The sequence below is a fragment of the Periplaneta americana genome, chromosome 4 (assembly GCF_040183065.1).
Source record: "Periplaneta americana isolate PAMFEO1 chromosome 4, P.americana_PAMFEO1_priV1, whole genome shotgun sequence".
Lineage (NCBI taxonomy): Eukaryota > Metazoa > Arthropoda > Insecta > Blattodea > Blattidae > Periplaneta > Periplaneta americana.
This window is the reverse complement of record NC_091120.1, coordinates 72,926,420-72,945,577: the sequence shown is the minus strand read 5'-3', so window position 1 is coordinate 72,945,577 and position 19,158 is coordinate 72,926,420. Positions and strand designations below refer to the sequence as shown.

At 35.7% G+C, this 19,158-nt stretch overlaps 1 protein-coding gene across 4 annotated transcripts in view; it reads right to left on the bottom strand.

Moving 5' to 3' along the window:
• The window catches only part of LOC138697922 (uncharacterized), a 48,812-nt gene that overhangs the window by 3,897 nt on the left and 25,757 nt on the right, over nt 1-19,158 (bottom strand). For 3 of the 4 annotated variants that reach the window (XM_069823526.1, XM_069823527.1, XM_069823525.1), the window contains exons 2-4: nt 15,136-15,326; nt 13,361-13,446; nt 8,697-8,847 (exon numbers count right to left, since the gene is read on the bottom strand). In XM_069823526.1, coding sequence (XP_069679627.1) covers nt 8,697-8,847; nt 13,361-13,446; nt 15,136-15,319 — 421 coding nt within the window. In that variant the 5' untranslated portion in view covers nt 15,320-15,326. Of the gene's footprint in view, nt 1-8,696; nt 8,848-13,360; nt 13,447-15,135; nt 15,327-16,788; nt 16,911-19,158 lie in introns of those variants that run through there. The other variant, XM_069823528.1, reaches the window with a different exon arrangement.

The following is a 19,158-nucleotide window of genomic DNA, read 5'->3' as shown; positions in this document are numbered from 1 at the left end:
AAGAAGGCACCAATTATGAGGCAACTAGGCCAGGAGATAATGGAGTAGGTTGGCCAGTTCCTTTCCCCCTCCATTGCATACATCGCCGAAAAAATTAGCAAAAATCTACACCTAGAAGATACTGCTTCACACTTACACTTACACATAAACAGGATAATTTTATTAATTATACGCGAATATCACTACTTGTGGGACAAATCCCTCCCAGATTTTAGACTTGGCACCATCTCTTGTCTTCCTTCTCTTGAAGGACGCATTATAACAGAATCAAAGAAAAATTAGAAAAGACGAGACGAAGTAGAGTTTCTTCTGTTTCCGAGATTTTGTTACGCACTTAACACACGTGTATTTTATACTATTTTTGCACGATCATATATTTAGAACTGCAAATACTGTATGAATTTTATGATACTTTCTGCGTTGAGAGCGCATTTTAGTGAAAGTAGCCATTATACATTCAAGGGAGTATTAGTTTGCTAAAAAGTTTAATAAAAGTCAGTATGGTTTTCTTTTTGTATCTAATGATGAAAAAAAAACATGAAAAATATGTTATTGAGGGGGTTTAGACGTATTACATTACATTATAATAGAAACGCGGGCAATTAAAGTATAATAATTGATTCCAAATGTGAATGTATTGATTGCAGGGCACTAAAATGATTTATATTGTGTTAGGAGTTTGTTGAACGTATTCTCATCAATTCTTAGAAAATTGCTAAATGACCGAGGATCTTCCAATGTCATCTCTCTGAGTATGAATAAAAAATATATTACTAATAAAGGATATTTTATTTCATTTCACTATTTTCAATTATTTATATGTGCTGGGATGGTAATTCATGTTATGAGGGATTCTCTGAATATTCGTTTCATAGGTAATTTATCTTTTCATATCTTTAACGTCTTGTTTCTGATGCACTTTTGTATTTTTCTACGTGGACTTCACTTTCTCACCCACATTTCTTTCTGTTTTCTATGTGTTCTCTCCTCCAGAGCTATAAGTTCTTTGACAACGTTTGCAACCGCAAACACAACATCTAAGGCTAAATACTAGGTATCATCGTTCGCCATTTTGATTCTTTTCTTTTAATAATTTAATTAAATGTATTCTGATATTTCAGTTACATTTATTTTAATATTGTAACTACATTTATTTTAATATTGTGATTACATTTATTTTTCTAATTGCATTATTTATATTTTAATTACCTTTATTTTAATATTTATTATTACATTTCAAAACACATAATTAAAACCATTTAAGCGACGGAAGTATTTTGTAAGCGGATTTGAAATCAGAGCAAAGATTTCTGTATTAACAGACAAGAGGTAGTCTTGCGTTCTTCGCCAAGTAAAAATACTCTTTCCTTTAACTCGCCGTAACTTAAAAACCAGTAAAGATTTTGAATAGCGGCAACTTTTAAAAGTAATATCCATTCTTTCTCAACATTTCATTCGCTTTGACCCCCCCTCTAACGTGAAAAATAAAAAAGTTTGCCACTAACCACTTCTGAAGGTGTAAATGTCTATTTTGACCAGAATATTTCCAAATTAGTATATTTTTTTTTTCTCCCGCGTTTTAAACACAATTTTGATTTAAAAATTTGTTTCATGCTTTCCTCAGACACTGACCTACCAATCATGAAAATAACAGTGCGATTGATTGATTATCATAGGAACTACGACATGATATTCCTCTGCATACGCGGAATTTGCTCTCCGTCAGCGCTGCGAATATTTCGCGTCGGTGTGGGGTATATAGCGTGCGAATTTCGTTGCCGCTGTGTACTCGAAATATTCGTCGCCGCCACGGCTGCGAATATTTCGCGTCGGTGTGGGGAGGCCTTAAAGCTGTAAAATCAATATGTCACTTAAGCGGTAAGAAGAGGGAAATTGTTATGTGTGTAAGGTTGGGAATACTGAATGTGGAATTTTAGACTTTCCGCGGATTGGTTTTGTGCGGAAACCAAGCAAATACGCACGATCTCGCACAAATGTAATATTCAATGTACAAATTTCATTCAGTAAGAAATTAATGCATTATCTCGACCATCTATTACTTAAATATTAAACGTAACACAAATAAGTAACAAATTTAACATTTATATCTACATTTCAGTCCAATTTACATGTAGTATTCATTGTAACAAGATTGATTATTCAACTGTTTCTAATCACTTTGTTGATTATATGGCCGGTTTAGATGGCCATGAAATCGTGAACATGAATAAAACAAGCTGCCATTCCATGGATATTTACTTCTTGATGATTCTGGGTATAGACGGCCATGAAATTGTTATTTTATAACCTCTCTAGTTTGAAATATTTATTTAATGTAAATTTGTGCTATCATAGAAAAAAAAAACATTGTATGACACATTACTAAAATAATCTTTATGGCCCTTCTGTGTTTGTGAAACTCGGCTTCGCCTTGTTTCACAAACTTTACATTCGTGCCAAAAAGAGTAGACTACCTTTACAAACTTGTTTCATAAATAGCCTATTAGTCTATTCTGGATCAAGATTTGCATGATCAAATTGCAGCTATAAACTTTTTATTTTACATTTTCTTCTGTATAGTTGTCCTGGTAACAACAAACACAAAATTTCCACGCAGACTGGATCTTTTACTACTCTTAATATCAATAGAACCAGCGGCAGAGCCAGCTGGGGGGGGGGGGGTTGAAAATTTATTTTCACAAACTGACTATATAGAATGAACCGTAAGTAATGTAATTGATTTCAAGGGATTATTCTTTGAGTCATTTAAAACAAAAACGTTTAATAGGCTACAATCTTGCTCCTTTGTGCTTCCTTTTCGAGAAAAAAATTATTATATGAAACATATCATGGCGTATTTTGGGAAAGCTATTGAATTAATTCCCAATATGCTCAGTCATTTTAAGAGAGGAGTGCATTATAATATTAAATGATTAAAATAATTTTAGTTTTATCCTTTAATGTGCAGAAATTTGATCCAAAACCAATGGAAGTTTTCGTTGCGTTAAAGAATTTTAAACTCTGCTGTGTTGTGACAACATTGTAAAGCTGTCGGACAGATGCCGCTCGCGTATTTAAGGAATGGATGAGATAACGAGAAAAGGAACGTAACACAATTACTTTTAAATATGGCTCGGGAAATTGATTTCTTGTATGTAAGTTTACCGATTACTAATTTAAAAATTCAAGTGGGAGGTAACTACAGTGAAACCTCTCATTTACGGACATCGAAGGGACGTAACAATCTGACCGCATCTGGGAGGTGTAATTTATTGGGAGGGAGGCTCCCCAATCTAATAGTAAATTTATAATATGCATTACGTATCCCTTCGCGCTTTAAATGAAATCTATTACTGTAGTTTAATTCTAAATACAGTGTACAGTACTGTACTACAGTAAATTCTTTGAAACTTTGAACTACAGTAGATAAGACCGAAAAAGGAAAGTACAGTACTGTGACATGCAATTTTATTCTAGGTCTACAGTTACGCAGTACTGTAATTTACAGCTTTCAACTTAACCTTTACGTTCAGGTGCCATGTCTCTCGAAACAGATCAACTGATTAAGTGAAGAGAATAATTCTACTAACCCTATCAAGTGTCGAATACAATTTCACGATCGCGGAAAACTTGGACCCATCAGACAGGTTAAATTTTATGACTTTGTTTATCTACCCACTTCCAGCTTACAAGGGGTAGCCGGCTGGGCTAGTGGTAGCATACGAGACTCTTATTGTCTTCTTTTAGCTTAAGGAATTTCTGTACAGTTCTCAAAACTAAATTTTCCATTTTTGTAATACATTAGGTCTTCAAATCAAAGTTCTGTCAGTAGTCAGGAGGTAAAGCAAGCTTTAGGACTGTGAAACAGCTGTCCGTGTCCGTGTCTGAGAGTGTCCGTAAACGAGAGTTAAATTTATCATTATTTCTATATTATTTCAGTTGGGACATAAAACATCTGCCCGTATATGAGGAGTATCCGTAACTTGGGGTGTCCGTAAGGAGAGATTTCACTGTATTTCTAACTGACTGAAGAAAAATGATTGTAGTAGAAAAAAGGATATTTTTTAAACCATTAATTATTACGTTTGTATAATGTAAAATAAACTTTCCTTACTGGCTATGTTTACCGAATATACAATTAAAATTAAGTTTAAGAGTTTGAAAATAAAACTGATTGTACTACAGCATTGTAAACAGTCTTTATCGTTAATGAAAATCGTGCTTAATATGCCACATTATCGTACTGGTGCCATAAAATATAACCATGACAACTAAAACGTCATGAATTCTATTAAGAAGGCATAACTTCTATCATGATGTTAACATTGTGAAACGATTTGCCAGTGCTATAATATTTAATAGCCTATATCAAATTTGTCATAACAAACTCTTTTTCCATAGATCATGATATCAAACTACACAACATTACAAATCTGATATTATTTCTTTATTAATATTCTTTCATAATACTGTCGTACAAAAAATAGCGCATGAAAATCATTTATAATGTTATATAATAATTATTACATTCGTAAAAGGTACGAAACTCACTATGTTCGTTTCATAACATTTACTCGTGTAATAAACTATAACATTATACACTTGTTTCATAATGTTACTATTTTAATTTTGTTCGTTAATTCAACGTGAAATACGCATATCGTATTTTTATTTTTTCCTTTAGAGTTTTAAATGTTTTAAAATTTTGTTTTTATAACGTGAAAATAATATGTATCATTATAGTTCACGGTCTCTAGAATATTCAATTGAAATGGGAGTGTAGAAATATTTCTTAATCGTATCCATTTAGTTTGAAAGAAGCGTATCTTATTGCCTATTATTAGTTAAAATTAGGTTATAGAGTTATTTTAAATTGTACAAGATTTTGTTTAACTTGAAACAAGCAGTGTTCATTTTCAGCTCTCGAACACAGTTTAAACACAAAAATTAATCTGTATATCTTCTGTATTTTTTCATATGAGTTTAAATGCAATGTACATGCGACCTTCAACAACCCAAGTGGAGGGATTTGTTCAAAGCAAGAAACTAAATGAGGTGTATAGTTCCAAAACCCGACATTTGCTTTCTAAGTGGTTTAGAGAAAAAGCCAAAAAACTATCTGTAGTATTTCCAGTGTTGAGATGTGCAGGAAATTTTTATAATAGTCTTTAATAGTAAAGCTGAGGATAAAATTACATGTTTGAACTAAAAGTATGTATTTTTGTAAGAATTATTAGATTATTAAATATGAACATGTCGTGTTTTGGAACTAACTATTGCATATGTCGGATTTTGGAACTAACAATAAAATTTATGTCGGATTTTGAAAATTCTAATAACATTATTTTCCATAAATAATCCACATTTTATACTAAAAAGCTATTAATTTTATTGAATCCATGAAATGTAATACTCGTAAGTCAATATTCATTAAGTATGAGGTCTCGCCCACCTCATTGAATATTACACGCTACTATGAAGTAGCCAATGTGTGTTATTATCATTTAATACGAGAAAAATTCGTACCGGCACCGGGAATCGAACGAGAGAGGTTCGGCCGGCGCCGTGGATCGTGTCCCGGCATAGCTCAGTTGGAAAGAGCGCTCAGCGCGCAGAGCTGAGAGGTCCTGGGTTCGATTCCCGGTGCCGGTACGAATTTTTCTCGTATTAAATGGTAAGAATGTAATAAACAATTGTCATTCATTTATATATATCATCAAAATATTATATTTAACCTTCATTAAGTGTACATTTTAAATCCTGAAATTCTCTTCTCCCTGTGGTTCACAGATAGTCCATCTTCTTCATTCTCATCCTTGTTATAAATACGGTCTGTAATATTCTTGCAATATTCCAAAGTTTCCATGTCTCTCCAGTTATCTTAAACATTTCTTTAAGTAATTTGTTAACATTACTTAGTTCTTCCTTATAGATTATGCATGTGTTTTTGTGCAAGTGTGATTTTTCCATCCAGAGCACGTTTTCCCCTTTTTCAAAATCCTTTGTACAAATTTACAATTCTTCTATAGTTTTGTTCACCCCTTATCGCAACTCAATTTTTTATTTCCTTATCTTAATTCTTTTACAGAATTTTAGTTTGAAATGCCAGCCATTTGGTGGCTTCGAAACAGTTTGTATATTCGTTTTCCACTCATAAACTGGACAGTCTGTACTTAACTTGTTTATGGTGTCATTGTTGACGATATTGCAGTAATCTTCGGATTTCATAATGTTCATCTTCTTTGCCTCCTTCTCAATTCCATAAAAAAATTCTATCCGTTTGTATGGAGGAAATGGAGTGACTCATTGTACCTAATTTTTCGATGAAGTCTTTCATAGCATATCACTTTATTTCACATTTCTTGCTACATGTATCCTCTTCTCTACTTTTTTACTGGCGGAAGTCCAATTTTTAAATGCCACTTAAATACAAGTCCCACCCAGTTCTTTGACACTTGCAAGATTTTTAAGAAAGTTTGTCGGTAAACTGGTAGAACACGACCTGCTCCCATCCCCTGATGTCTCACTGTTCTGTTAACAAAATATGCTTTAGGATAATCAGCTGTTGTGTATACAGTATGAATTCATATTGAACGAACTTATTGGGGACGCTGTAAAACACTTTGTAAAAGTGGTTGATATCACGCTGAGTTAGGAAACTTCATTGTTTATGGGAAAAGTTTTGAGTTCTGAGAGAGTAGCAACCAATAATCAATACAAAAAATTATCAAATACATGCAAGCATCGCACACTGTAAAGACAAACATTACAGTTAGCATAAAACTTAACTTCCTATCCCTTTTCTATGTTTTGTCTAGTTCTTTGTATCACCGACTCTCCTTCTTCCACGCCTAGGCTCTGAAGGCGAAATCTTTATGTGAGATTCTATGAAAATTTTACTTCTATAAGAAGCTCACACAACACGTCAACACGTTGTAAAAATCTGCACAGCTCTGAAGTACCAATATAATGAAGCATATTCTTATTCAGCTAAAGTTCCATTGTAATTTTCCCAGTAAGTTCCGTGCACTGAAGAATTATGATATTCTAAAAGAAATCACACACTTTCTTTATCTTGAGCAAAGATGTCGACTTCTGGAACGTTACTGGCCTTCATAGTTCACACAATGGAAGTGTAAATGTCGGACTTTGGAATAAACTGCATATGTCGAGTTTTGGAACAATACCTTAACAAAATAAGTCGGGTTTTGGAAAAAAACTCCATATTTTAAAGCTTGATTTATGTTAGAAATATCGAGTTTTTGAGGATGAAATAGTGTTTTTCCAATGTATTTCAACCCAAAGATATAAGAAATGATCGTAACTCATTTTTCATAAAAATGGCAGATGTCGACTTTTGGAACTATACATCTCAAATGTGTTACTCCCAGCTGGTTGTAGGGCGCAGCGTTGCAAATTCTCATATTTTATGCATTTTAAAATGCACGTTTTTCTGGAAAACTATTTAGAATAGGCTATAGCAAAATGGTATTCGACTTTTGGAAGCTAAAATATGGAGTTCACAATTTACTGAAGAGAGGAATATTGTGTACTTCATATATGCCTCTTTCAGTAAAACAGTTTTTGAACGTTGATTATCGCTTGCATATTTTTTTTAATTTTTACTTTACTAATTGTTGAATTTCGTCGCTGTAATTCCAAAGCCTAGTAACTTCAAAACAAAAAATGTTTTCTTTGGTTGTGAATGAAGAAGTAAAGTTGGAAAAAGACATTTTTGGTAAAAGTTGTTTCCTTTTTAGAAGTCCTATCGAAAGATACCTTACACGACCTAAGTTCTCATTTGAAAATTCAAAGTTGACCCTGGCTACCCCTACCTCCGGCTTGTCCCGGAAAATGGATGTACCACATTCGATTCTTTATGTAGGTTTTGGTTACGAACATTTTTTTTTCGCGAACGTCCAATGTCATATTGAAACATCCAGTCTCAATGGGAACTTGTGGGAGGATATGAGATTTGAAACCAAAATAAATTAATGTGTACAGTACAACAATGAAACCGAAAGAAAATAGTTGATTCTAAAAGTATAATACAGTAGTCTACTTTTAATATGTTTTTTTAGTAGGTTATTTTATGACATTTTATCAACATCTTAGGTTATTTAGCGTCTGAATGAGGTGAAGGTGATAATGCCGGTGAAATGAGTCCGGGGTCCTGCACCGATAGTTACCCAGCATTTGTTCATATTGGCTTGAGGGAAAACCCCGGAAAAACCTCAACCAGGTAACTTGCACCGACCGGGAATCGAACCCGGGCCACCCGGTTTCGCGGCCAGACGTGCTAACCGTTACTCCATAGGTGTGGGCTTTTAAATATGTTAGGGAGAACATCAAGAAAGAAAGAGAAATAATAATTTTGTTACTCGAGAATATATTAATGTTAAAAATTATGCTACAATAAACATAATTTAAGTAATATGAACGTGTACAGAAAAGAGAAAGCAGCTAATTTTGAAAAGAATGCGTTAAATTCAGTTCATACGAACAAAGAAAACGAGGAAAATAAGAAAATAATGGATAAAAGAAAGGTATGAAAAGAAATACGGTTACATCATGAATAAAGATTAAACGGACAAAAAGTCTTGGTTACTAGGAAATAAAATGTATAAATAACGTTGAAAGATCTATATAAACATAAATGCTAAACTGCAATTTTAAGTTATGAGTGAAATACTTACCTGTGCCAATAGCTAAAATTATAAACATTATGAAACCAGCTAGCAGACTCTGCAAACACATGAAGATGGTGATGATAAACATCAAGGCTGTCATGACCATCATTCCGATTAGGCCCAGGATCAGGTATGGTAGCATGTAAGCTGGCCTCTTCTGTAAGTGATACAAACAAATTGGCGTAATGATGAAACATCACCAGGGCAATGCCATTTCATTTTGTGTTACCGTCAAATGGAGTGAATTGAGACTGCATGGTGACTTGAGACAAACGTGCCTTTCACTGTTTAATGTTGCATACTGCATACTAAGCTTATTATTTAAATCGGCTGGCGATTTTTTTTTACCATTGGTTTGTACAGTCAGAGGAAGGCATCACTTCAGTTATAAACACGTTTCAGGTTCGGCAAGTCGTCGAAACATATCATGAATATTGACCTTTATTTATTCAAATTTTAAGTATTCGTTAAACTTCTACATATTTCACTAACAATAATTACATTGAGCAACCATTTTTTAAAAGTATTATATAATAGAAATGTATTTATTGGCTATCCATTAAATTTGCATTGTTTGGTTTGTATCCTACATTCATATTTAAAGCAGATTTTGGTTTTAGATGTTCCTGTGGGGTGAAATGAGACCTGCCGAGAGTTTATAAGAAAAGGTTTGAATGAAAATCTTATCGAAACTATGACCCTTAGAATTTAATTAAAGCAGTGGAATTCATCCGTACACATCCTGATCAGTCCCTAAGAGCCATTGCTGAAAAGTATGGCGTGATTGAAGATTCTGTACGCTGCTGAGTACGAGGCACATACGCTAAGATGGCTGGAGGTCGAGTTTAACTTCAGATGAAAAACAATTGGTTGACGGAATCATTGTCACAAGTATATGGGGATTTCCGTTCACCACTAAAGACATCATAGTAAAAGGTTACCTAGACAATAGATGTAGAAACGAAAAGAGGTTCCGAAATAACATACTGGGAGTATAGTGGACAAATTCATTCCTCCGTCAGCCCTCTAGTGTCCTAACGCAAAGACTTGGTGAAAATATTAATCGTGTTAGGGCAGGAGTGAGGCATGAAACAATGCTTACTTTGACAACTTAAAGCAGATCGTCCAGGAACAAGGCACAACTAAACAAAATCTAGTTGGTTTGACCAACATGTATTTGAGGATTGGTTCATGTCTGCATTGCAATATTTCCAGCGACTTCACTCTAATAAAAAGAAGTTTATCTTTGGGGACAGCCTGTCCAACCTCTTTCACAATAGGTGATCAGTATTTGTCAGATCGAGGACATAAACTTTGTGCTGTTAGTTCGAAGCAGCACTCATTTGCATTTCTTGCTCTCTCAAGAAAACATGGCACGTTGTTCTTTGGCATGAAAGAAGAGAAACAGAGGTTGTTTGGCAAAAGAGCTGAAATGATAACTTTATTATGTTCGTGATTTTTTATTTCTGACTTTTGTTTCACATTTCCACGTTTATATTTGTGTTTTATTTATCTTAAATTTGTTCCTAAATGTGATTTTTATTCATAAGGTTGCATATTAGGTAGTTCTTAGATGATTGTTAAATTTGTGGATTTTTCTGTGGCATTAAAATATTTTTAAAAACAATACCTCTGTCGTATTGCACTCCAATGACAGTGTTATTTGAGATTTCAGTTGATTTCCATGTGTGTCTCAAGTCACCTCCACTAACGAGGTGACATGAGACAACATATTTCTAAAAAAAGAAAGACACATTTGAGATAGATAAATGTAATGAAATGCTCAAATATATCCTGAGATATGAATTGCACTGTTGGATTATAATAAATAGTAAAAAGAGCTATTGCAAAAACAACATAGAACGTAATATCTAAAATCTGTCTCAATTCACCCCGTTTGACGGTATCATAGGCCTATAGTACATACATATAGTAATCATGAAACATAATTAAATCTGAATTTCGGTAGAAATTACAGTTTCGCGACAATTATTTTTGCAATGATTGTGTCTACTTCAGGAGTGGTGTACGAGAACATACTATAAGGGGGTTCATTGTAATACTCGTAGGTATTTAAATGAAACATACAGCCTAATACGTAGGTTAAAAAATTAAGTTCTTGTAAAATATGGTGTTATATTTTTCTGTCCTACGAGGGATAAAATACTGGTGGTACATTTATAAGTGAAGTCATAAAATTTCAACTGACATGATCATAGTCAGCATTTTATAATTTTATTATTAAATACTAGAAGGCTGTGAATATAGAGAAAATTATGCCTTGTGTCAAGAATGTTCACTTATTTGCTAAAACATCCCTTGTCAATACTATATACAGAGTGGAGTGAAATATTACCTTGCAGATTTTCGGAACGAATAGCTCATGTTGTATGTAACAAAAACTGTAATATCATATTGGTGGAAAGTTAATAGTATTTCAGAAAAAAAAATGTTTAACACCTTCTTATTCAGTAACTGTTGCGAGTAGGATCGTGATTTTTGTACATATAGATAAGAAATCTAATAAAGAATAATGTTTATGTATCCCTCTGGAGCATTTCAGTAGCATGGACGGCTTTCGTGTAAATTTAATTAAAAACCACTAATTTCAAGCCACTGCGCGATGCAGGCAGATTGCAACGTCGAGCCAGAGAGCAGCTCACCTAGCGAGACAGACCGAGTTCGTTTATGTTTATATTACGAGAAGTGTGTGTTGGCGGCGATGTTGCCGGACTGCTGAAATTTCAAACTTAATTTTCTAATTAACCGTGCATGTACGTAATATAGGTTTTCTATTCATTTAAGTGTACCCTATTTATTTCACTTCAAGCCTGTATATACAGTGTGTATCATAATATGTGGGACCCACGTCACCAACAGATAGGAGATACCAGAACAAAGAGAAAACTCGTATGAACTTGCGTCCCAGTATACTACGTTTCAGAGTTATCGTTACAATGCAGTAATGGCAGAGATGTTTACCCTTAGAGGAGATGCTTAAATGACCACTCCCAGATTGAATGCAAGCATACAGTCGTAGTCCTGTAGAACCCCGCATTCTTTCAAATGTACCAGGTGTCTTGTCGGATTCGTTGGCTGTTATCTTATATCTGCTGACGAAATAAGTCAGTGGTGGGAATGGGTTCTGAATAAACACGTTCTTTCAAATGCACCCACAAATAAAAATCTATTGGATTAAAGATTGGGGAACGCGCAGGCCGTTTGTTGGAAAATGTTACTTTCGGCGAGTCCATACATCAAATGCATATCTACCATTTACTCGTTTGAATAATCCATCTTGTCGCATCTGGTGAACAACGCCGTTTCAACTGCTCTTGTTAAGAGTACAATCTGGAATGATCCACACACTGTACGTACATAATCAACAGCTCATGTGATGGAGTGAGGTGTGGCTGCATGTGTACAGGTGGCGTCGAACTCCAAACAGTGCTCGCTGCGTGCCTACGCCTTGTCGCTTCCCCACCACTTGCCACATCAGCCAGTAAAAGCATGGTGCAAGGTGCAATGAGCGTATTTCGAATCTCAGTGCTGAGCAATCTGATGGCATCACGGTGTTCCGAATTTCAATGATGACGTCACTGATGCTCTACCGGTGTCGCCGCACCGGTGCCATCAGCTTGCAGAGGTGGTGGCAGTTTTCATCAGCCGTCATCAGTGAATCTGATTGGTTCTTGTATAGGCGGGAATTAGCAGACGAATGACATCGTGCACTGTTGGGTCATGGCGGTGTGTTCTGCTTTAGTTCTGCTGCATTGTTTGTAATGAGTACAACGTAAAAACAATATGTTAATGGCTTATGAGCGAACATGTCAACGGACCAGTTATTACTACTGGTTCAAGAAATAAATTGTTTATGCTCTCTTTTCTTTGAACGAGATGACAGTATGGAAATTTCGCAAAATCTTGCTAGCGTAGCACAGACAACTTGTACAGCCGCCATGATAGCCATCGAACCTTCCAGCAGTTTTGTTCCTATTTCACTGCAGCGTGACGTCAGTGTTGTCTACTGGTCTAGTGAGACTCGGAATACGCTGAATGAAACCAATAGTCCCGTCGCTGTTATTTCCGGCGTGACTCCTCCTCTTTGCTTACGCCTGAGGAAGTGAAGGCCCTATAAAGTCTAAAGGTACGTTTTCCTCGGTGCGACTATTGCGATGATCGTTCAACGATGATCGTGCAACGATAATCGTTGAGCACTATTTCTTTGTATTTTCTATGGAGCTGTTTTCCTCCGAGCGACTGCCACGACTCTAGAAAATACAAAGAAATAATGCTCAACGATTATCGTTGCACTATCATCGTTGAACGATCATCGCAATAGTCGCACCGAGGAAAACGTACCTTTAGTAGGTATTATCGTTCGCCATTTTTGTTCTTTCGTTGCCGAGCTACCAGACGAGGAATCTGCTTGCCGCACCGTTAAACATTATCACGTCGTAGTTCCTATGATAATATATCAAAAGCACTGTAATTTTTAGGATATATAGATAAATGTCTAACGAGTAGCAGCCACTGCTACTCAAAATCTTTACTGGTTTGCGAGTTACGGCGAGTTAAAGAAGTCATGAATGTTGTGATATTGCAAAATGAGGAAAGAGTGTGTTTCTTGAGAAAAAACAGCATTTTGTGCTTCAGTGCACGTTACTCACATTATGGATTCCATACAGCAGCAAGATATGGACAATTAATGAAACGATCACTGTGACCAATATGCAGGCATCGAGCTCCTTGGATTCTGTAAAGAGAATAGAAATAAGTGTATCATCATTCATCACAATAAGCATTATACTAGTTTAGAATGTAATTACGGAACATATTTGTAATGAAATCGAAAGCATTTAACGTGCGAGACATGTACAGTAAATACATATATTTATTATGTTCACATGTATGTGTTAATAATTCAACAGAGCGACAGTGCTCTAGCAGCCCAGTGAATAAAATGTTTTTGAGTAAACATAAGTGATATAGCTGTATAATGGACTGACTACCGCAAATTTGAAGACCATGTGCATTCATATTTTCTGTATGTAACTTATGTTGATATACAGAGTGTAACGAAAAAAGTGGGCATAATTTCAGGTATGAATTCCTCAAATATGCAGAGAAAAAAATAGTTATGTCAACATGTCCTGAAATGCTTGGATTCTGAGTAGGCCTTCCAAGCATGATCATAGTGAACTTCAGTATGTTTGTTTGCAGGAATTATGATGTATTCTGTTCACTTAATTGCATTTCTTCGATTATTACCGTCATTTGTTTCCTTCAGTGCTTCAGACTTAGACAAAAAACTTAGAGAGTTTTGTTTTCATCTGGCACCAATATTACATTTCTACCTCTATTCATTAATAATAATAATAATAATAATAATAATAATAATAATAATAATAATAATAATAATAAAATCCTCTAAAAACCCACCACGACTTTTGGGACACAGGGTGATTCACGAGAATTTACCGTCCTTTACGGAGCTTATTTCTGAAGACATTTTAAGCAAAAAAAAAAAAAGTCATATAAACATAGTTCTCAATTTTTTCAGAGCTACACCAATTTAAAGTTGTTTGTAAAATAAGTTTTTTCTTTAGTATGAAGGTAAAAGAATAATACATAAAGAGAATAAACCATTCAGAAGTATCATTTCTTTAATTGGCAAGTATTATGAACCTAAAAATGTGCTGTGAACTCCTTAGTTGAGCAAGATTACGCGTTCATGCGTTCCAATAACGAAACGTAACTCTGTAAATATTGAGAATGGGATTCATGTTTATATGACATTTTTTTCCCAGAATGTCTTCAGAAATAAGCTCCGTAAAGGACGGTATATCCTCGTGAATCACCCTGTATGTACACAGAGCGCGGCAAACAAGACTTGACCCTGGTAACTTGCTCTCTGCAGGCATGCAAGATAGAAAAAGAACGTAGTGTTGGGGTTTAGTTATATTTTAAAGCAGCTCCGTCAGAGCTCGTCTCGCATCAAGTACATTTTACACAGTAGCTACTATATTTTGTGATTCTGATTATTTATACATTATACGTTTAAGCTGAGTTTTTCATTTCCTATTAATCGACCCCTTATCCATCTTCCTATATATTTAGTATTTTCAATTGCCTATTTCTTTTGGACGTCTTGATCTTAAATCATTTTATTTATGTAATAACTAATTTCCCTCAGTTTGTTTAAAATTTCGTTTTAACTCGTTTCGAAACCCAGTTGCTTGAAATGTATGATCTCTTTTTACGTACTCGTTTGAGATGATTTCAAACGAGATCGAACTGCAGCGTCTACACTTCGTTGCTTTGTCATGCCATGTTCTTGGCCTCAAACGAATTATGCTCTCACGGAACATAAGTGGCTAGCATAGGCTGAGTTATTGGGGGACATGTTACTGGTCTTATTATGTATTTACTAGTGATTGTTTACCATATTGGTAACGGACATGCACTTCTCGGTCACCCAATAGTGCGATGCATGTCGTCACTAGCTCTATTATACAGCTTACAGTATTGAACCAGGCCAGTACGATAGCCGCGGCCCTCAGGCTGCACTTGCAACAACAGCAACTGCATTCCTCAAGCTGCGGTGGATTGCGCACTATCGACGTCATGTTAGATCTGCAACAATAAAAAGAGGAGGTCTAGTTAAAAACATGACTTACAAATACATTATACACTGGAGTTAAGCTAAATTTGTATAGACCATTCGTTATCTCGTGAAACCTACCTGCGCGTGAAGGGAAGAAGAAAGTGGACTGAGAAGCTTCTCTCCTTCGCTACGCTTCCACTTCTCGCTACCTAGCTCACTTATTCCCACCATGAGGTTCTTACTATAAGCTACGGCATACGCATGCATTATTTGGTTTCACGAGATAACGAATGGCGTATACAAGTATTAATAGCTAGGCGTAACGGACGGAAGATTGTGGACTCTATTCCAAACAGTGGTATTATTTTTTTTAAGTGTACGTTTGTGCTCAAAGAAAATGTCAACGTTTGACGTGAGTTTCGTAACGCTACACGACGTCAGTTGTTTAGCAACGTACTGTCCGCGAAACTTATCTGGGCAGTTGAAAGAGAGTCGCTCGAGGTTAGAGAGGTACAGTGCGATTATTTAGTACTGACAGTCGCCGACAATGTGCGCCTGGGTCAGGCGAGTCCATTAAGTTACTCCAAGGGGTGTTCGGGTTAGTTAGTCGCTTGCATTCAGAGCGATCGGATTGTCACGAGTGCGGTAGAGTGAAGTGTTTCCAGTACAGTTAAGTTGTACTGCATTCCTTTACTGACCGCTCGCTCTTATCTTTACTCCGGAGCTCGCCCCACTACACGTATTACTTCCCCTCTTTCGCGTCGCCAAGCTGTCAGGACTAAATAAAATCGGTCTGTAGCTTCTAGCGGTATCGACGAAGGAGAGGGGAGGACGTTCTACAAGACGGGTAAAATGCATTTGCTTACTCAGTGTGATCAAAGAGTTCGTTGTACTTAAAGTTGCGTATTATTATTATTATTATTTTACTGTATATTTATTAATATTATGCTTTGTTCTAATAGAACATGTTCATGAATATCCTTATAAAATCTTTGAAACGTAATTTTTTCACAGCCATCCAATTTTTAACAAATTTTAACGTGTGTTTAATTTTGTATAATAAAAAATGCTGGTGTCATTATTACACTTACACAATAATATTATATATATATATATATATATATATATACATAGTCAACAGTTACTTGTAGCCTATATGATAGCTAAGACAGTTAACATAACAGGAAAATCCATGGAAACAATCAAATGTAATATATATATATATATATATATATATATATATATATATATAATTTTATTTTAAAGTTCAAGGGGAGGGGGTTCGCACCTGTAAGCTCCCCTTGCTTACGCCCCTGTAACAGACCCATATCTCTTTTACTTGAAAGGCTTTATGTATCGCGTACCATCAGTAGTTTACGGTCAGATATGAATTGTAATAATTGGAGTTGTGATTATATTATATTGCACAGAGATGAAGAAAAATGTAATTAATTTATTTGTCATTTTGTGAATCCATACGCTTTTACCTACCATATCCAATGGAATGCACTGAAAATAAATACCGAATGATGTTTTTGCAACTGTACGAACAACTGCTGCAGCGATGGTCAGACAGCTACAGGACAGTGAGAGAGCACTAGGGAACGCAGCTGCCTAGATAAGTTGCTTAGCAACGTTATCAGTCTCTTACATTGATGCCAACCTGCTGGTCCTGCGGCGAACCTGGACACCTGAGGAGGGACTGTGACCGATCTGGTCACAAACAGGAAAACTAAAAGGGGCCGATGCGATGAGGGGCACGTCAGGAAGAGACGAGGTTCTCTGCAGCGATTTTCCTTTGTTTTAAATACAATAACTTGTCTCTTTCATATCACTTATTGTATTTCTTTTCACATTTGACCCTGCGATTATCTGCTGTCTGCAACAATCACGACGTGAACAGTATTTCAGAGATGCTATGAATACACACACAAATATTTTACGTTTCATCCATTTGATATTTATTCCACCAGAATAGAAAACATTTAAAGAGAAAAAATGGCCTAATGGAATAAGAAGAACGCTAAGATAACAACCCCCAAGATAAGGCTGTGTTACATAATCAGTGCATTCATAAGTTTATATTTTTCACCAAGAAAAATGTCAGATAGAAAGTCAATACTTACCATTGAAAACAATTAGGACCACAGAACACAACAAACTCTTCTTTTAACAAAGGAAATCGGATGGTATATTCACTCACAAATTCAGAGCTATAGATCTCACAACACTTCAAGTAGGCCTAGATTCCAAAAAAATCTGCTCATGTCACTGCGAGAGTGCAGTGAACAAAATCTGTGTTGTAAATATAGCTTTCAGGTAAAGCTTCCTGTGAAGCAGACTTGAACAATTTCACGGGAAAAATTGTTCCGGGGTCTGGTATCGATCCTGGGACCTTCAGCTGAACGCACCAACGCTCTAACAGACTGAGCTACCCAGGAGCTTCACCCGACACTGTCTCAATTTTTCCCTTTATATCTACACAACTCGAGTGGACCGACAAGACGCCAGAAACCCACATCGAATGCACACAAACTGTGTGACTTTAAATTGTGGTTTTCTGTTAACGTACCTACAGTAACGTATATATTTTCACTGGGTTTCTGGCGTCTTGTTGGCCCACTCGAGTTGTGTGGATATAAATGGAAAAATTGAGACGGTGTCGGGTGAATTTCCTGGGTAGGTCAGTCGCTTAGAGCATTGGTGCGTTCAGCCAAAGGTTCCGGGATCGATACCCGGCCCCGGAACAATTTTTCCCTTGAAATTGTTTAAAGTCTATGTTATAATACATCTTCTACCATTTATACTATGCCATCAGAATTTACATTTGTCCCTGGTATAAATTCGTGATCAATTTAAATAAAAAACATCACAAAATTAGCAGAGTTTCCCGAATTCCATGTTAATTTTTTTCCCCCATTTTAACTTTTGAAATGTTTCTAAAGAGAACTTGTACAGGACCGCAACAACGTTTCGAAACCAGAATGATAGGCCTACTCGTACTTATATCCCATGTGTTTTTAACGTTCTGAATTCTTATCATCGATTGACAGGTTTTAATATTTATTACATAAGGTAACAATATGTGAATGAATGGCCGAATTAAATGTATGTAGCAAAAGTAATGCATTCTTATGAAACATATTTACAGAAATTATTGCATCCAGTCCTGTTAACATTCACCTAAGATTCATAGCTTTTCCTTGATGTTACCATGACGGCGATTTCTATCTATCCCAAGATTGCCCCTATCTTAAGAAACATTCATTTGATGGTTGCTGCCAATGGCGCGACAACCCATGAAGGGGCAAGGCCGAGCAGTCGACTGCTGGCCTCAAGTCCACATGCCTCAGCAGAGATGAACCATCATCCAACCAGTACCAAAGTATCTTGTTTTCAGCACGACATAGCTGGTTTTCGTAACCGGATTTCTTTACTTATTGTAGCTCCCCGATTATATGTTAGTTCCAATACTTACAACTAGTCATTTCCAATCTGTCTGTTTATGGTTCTGCCATTACTGTCATTTCCCATAAGGCTTACCACAATGACCGTATATTTTGACACATACGTCATAAATATTAAATAATAATTAGAACATAGCTAATCTAGAACGAAGTCAGAATTGCAGACTACTAGAGAATTGAATTGGGAACTTCCCGTCACAAACTCGTAACTTCAACTCGAAACTTCGTGAAATACTTCCCTGTACACTGCTGGCATGGGTGTCACTTCTCTTGCCCTTTTCTTAGAAATGAATTTAAGTTTTTCTATTTCACATCATTTGTTGTAATTCTTCCTTTGCATTTTACAGTGTAATATTTTTCACATAACCAATTCGTCGTAGATATGTTTAGTTTA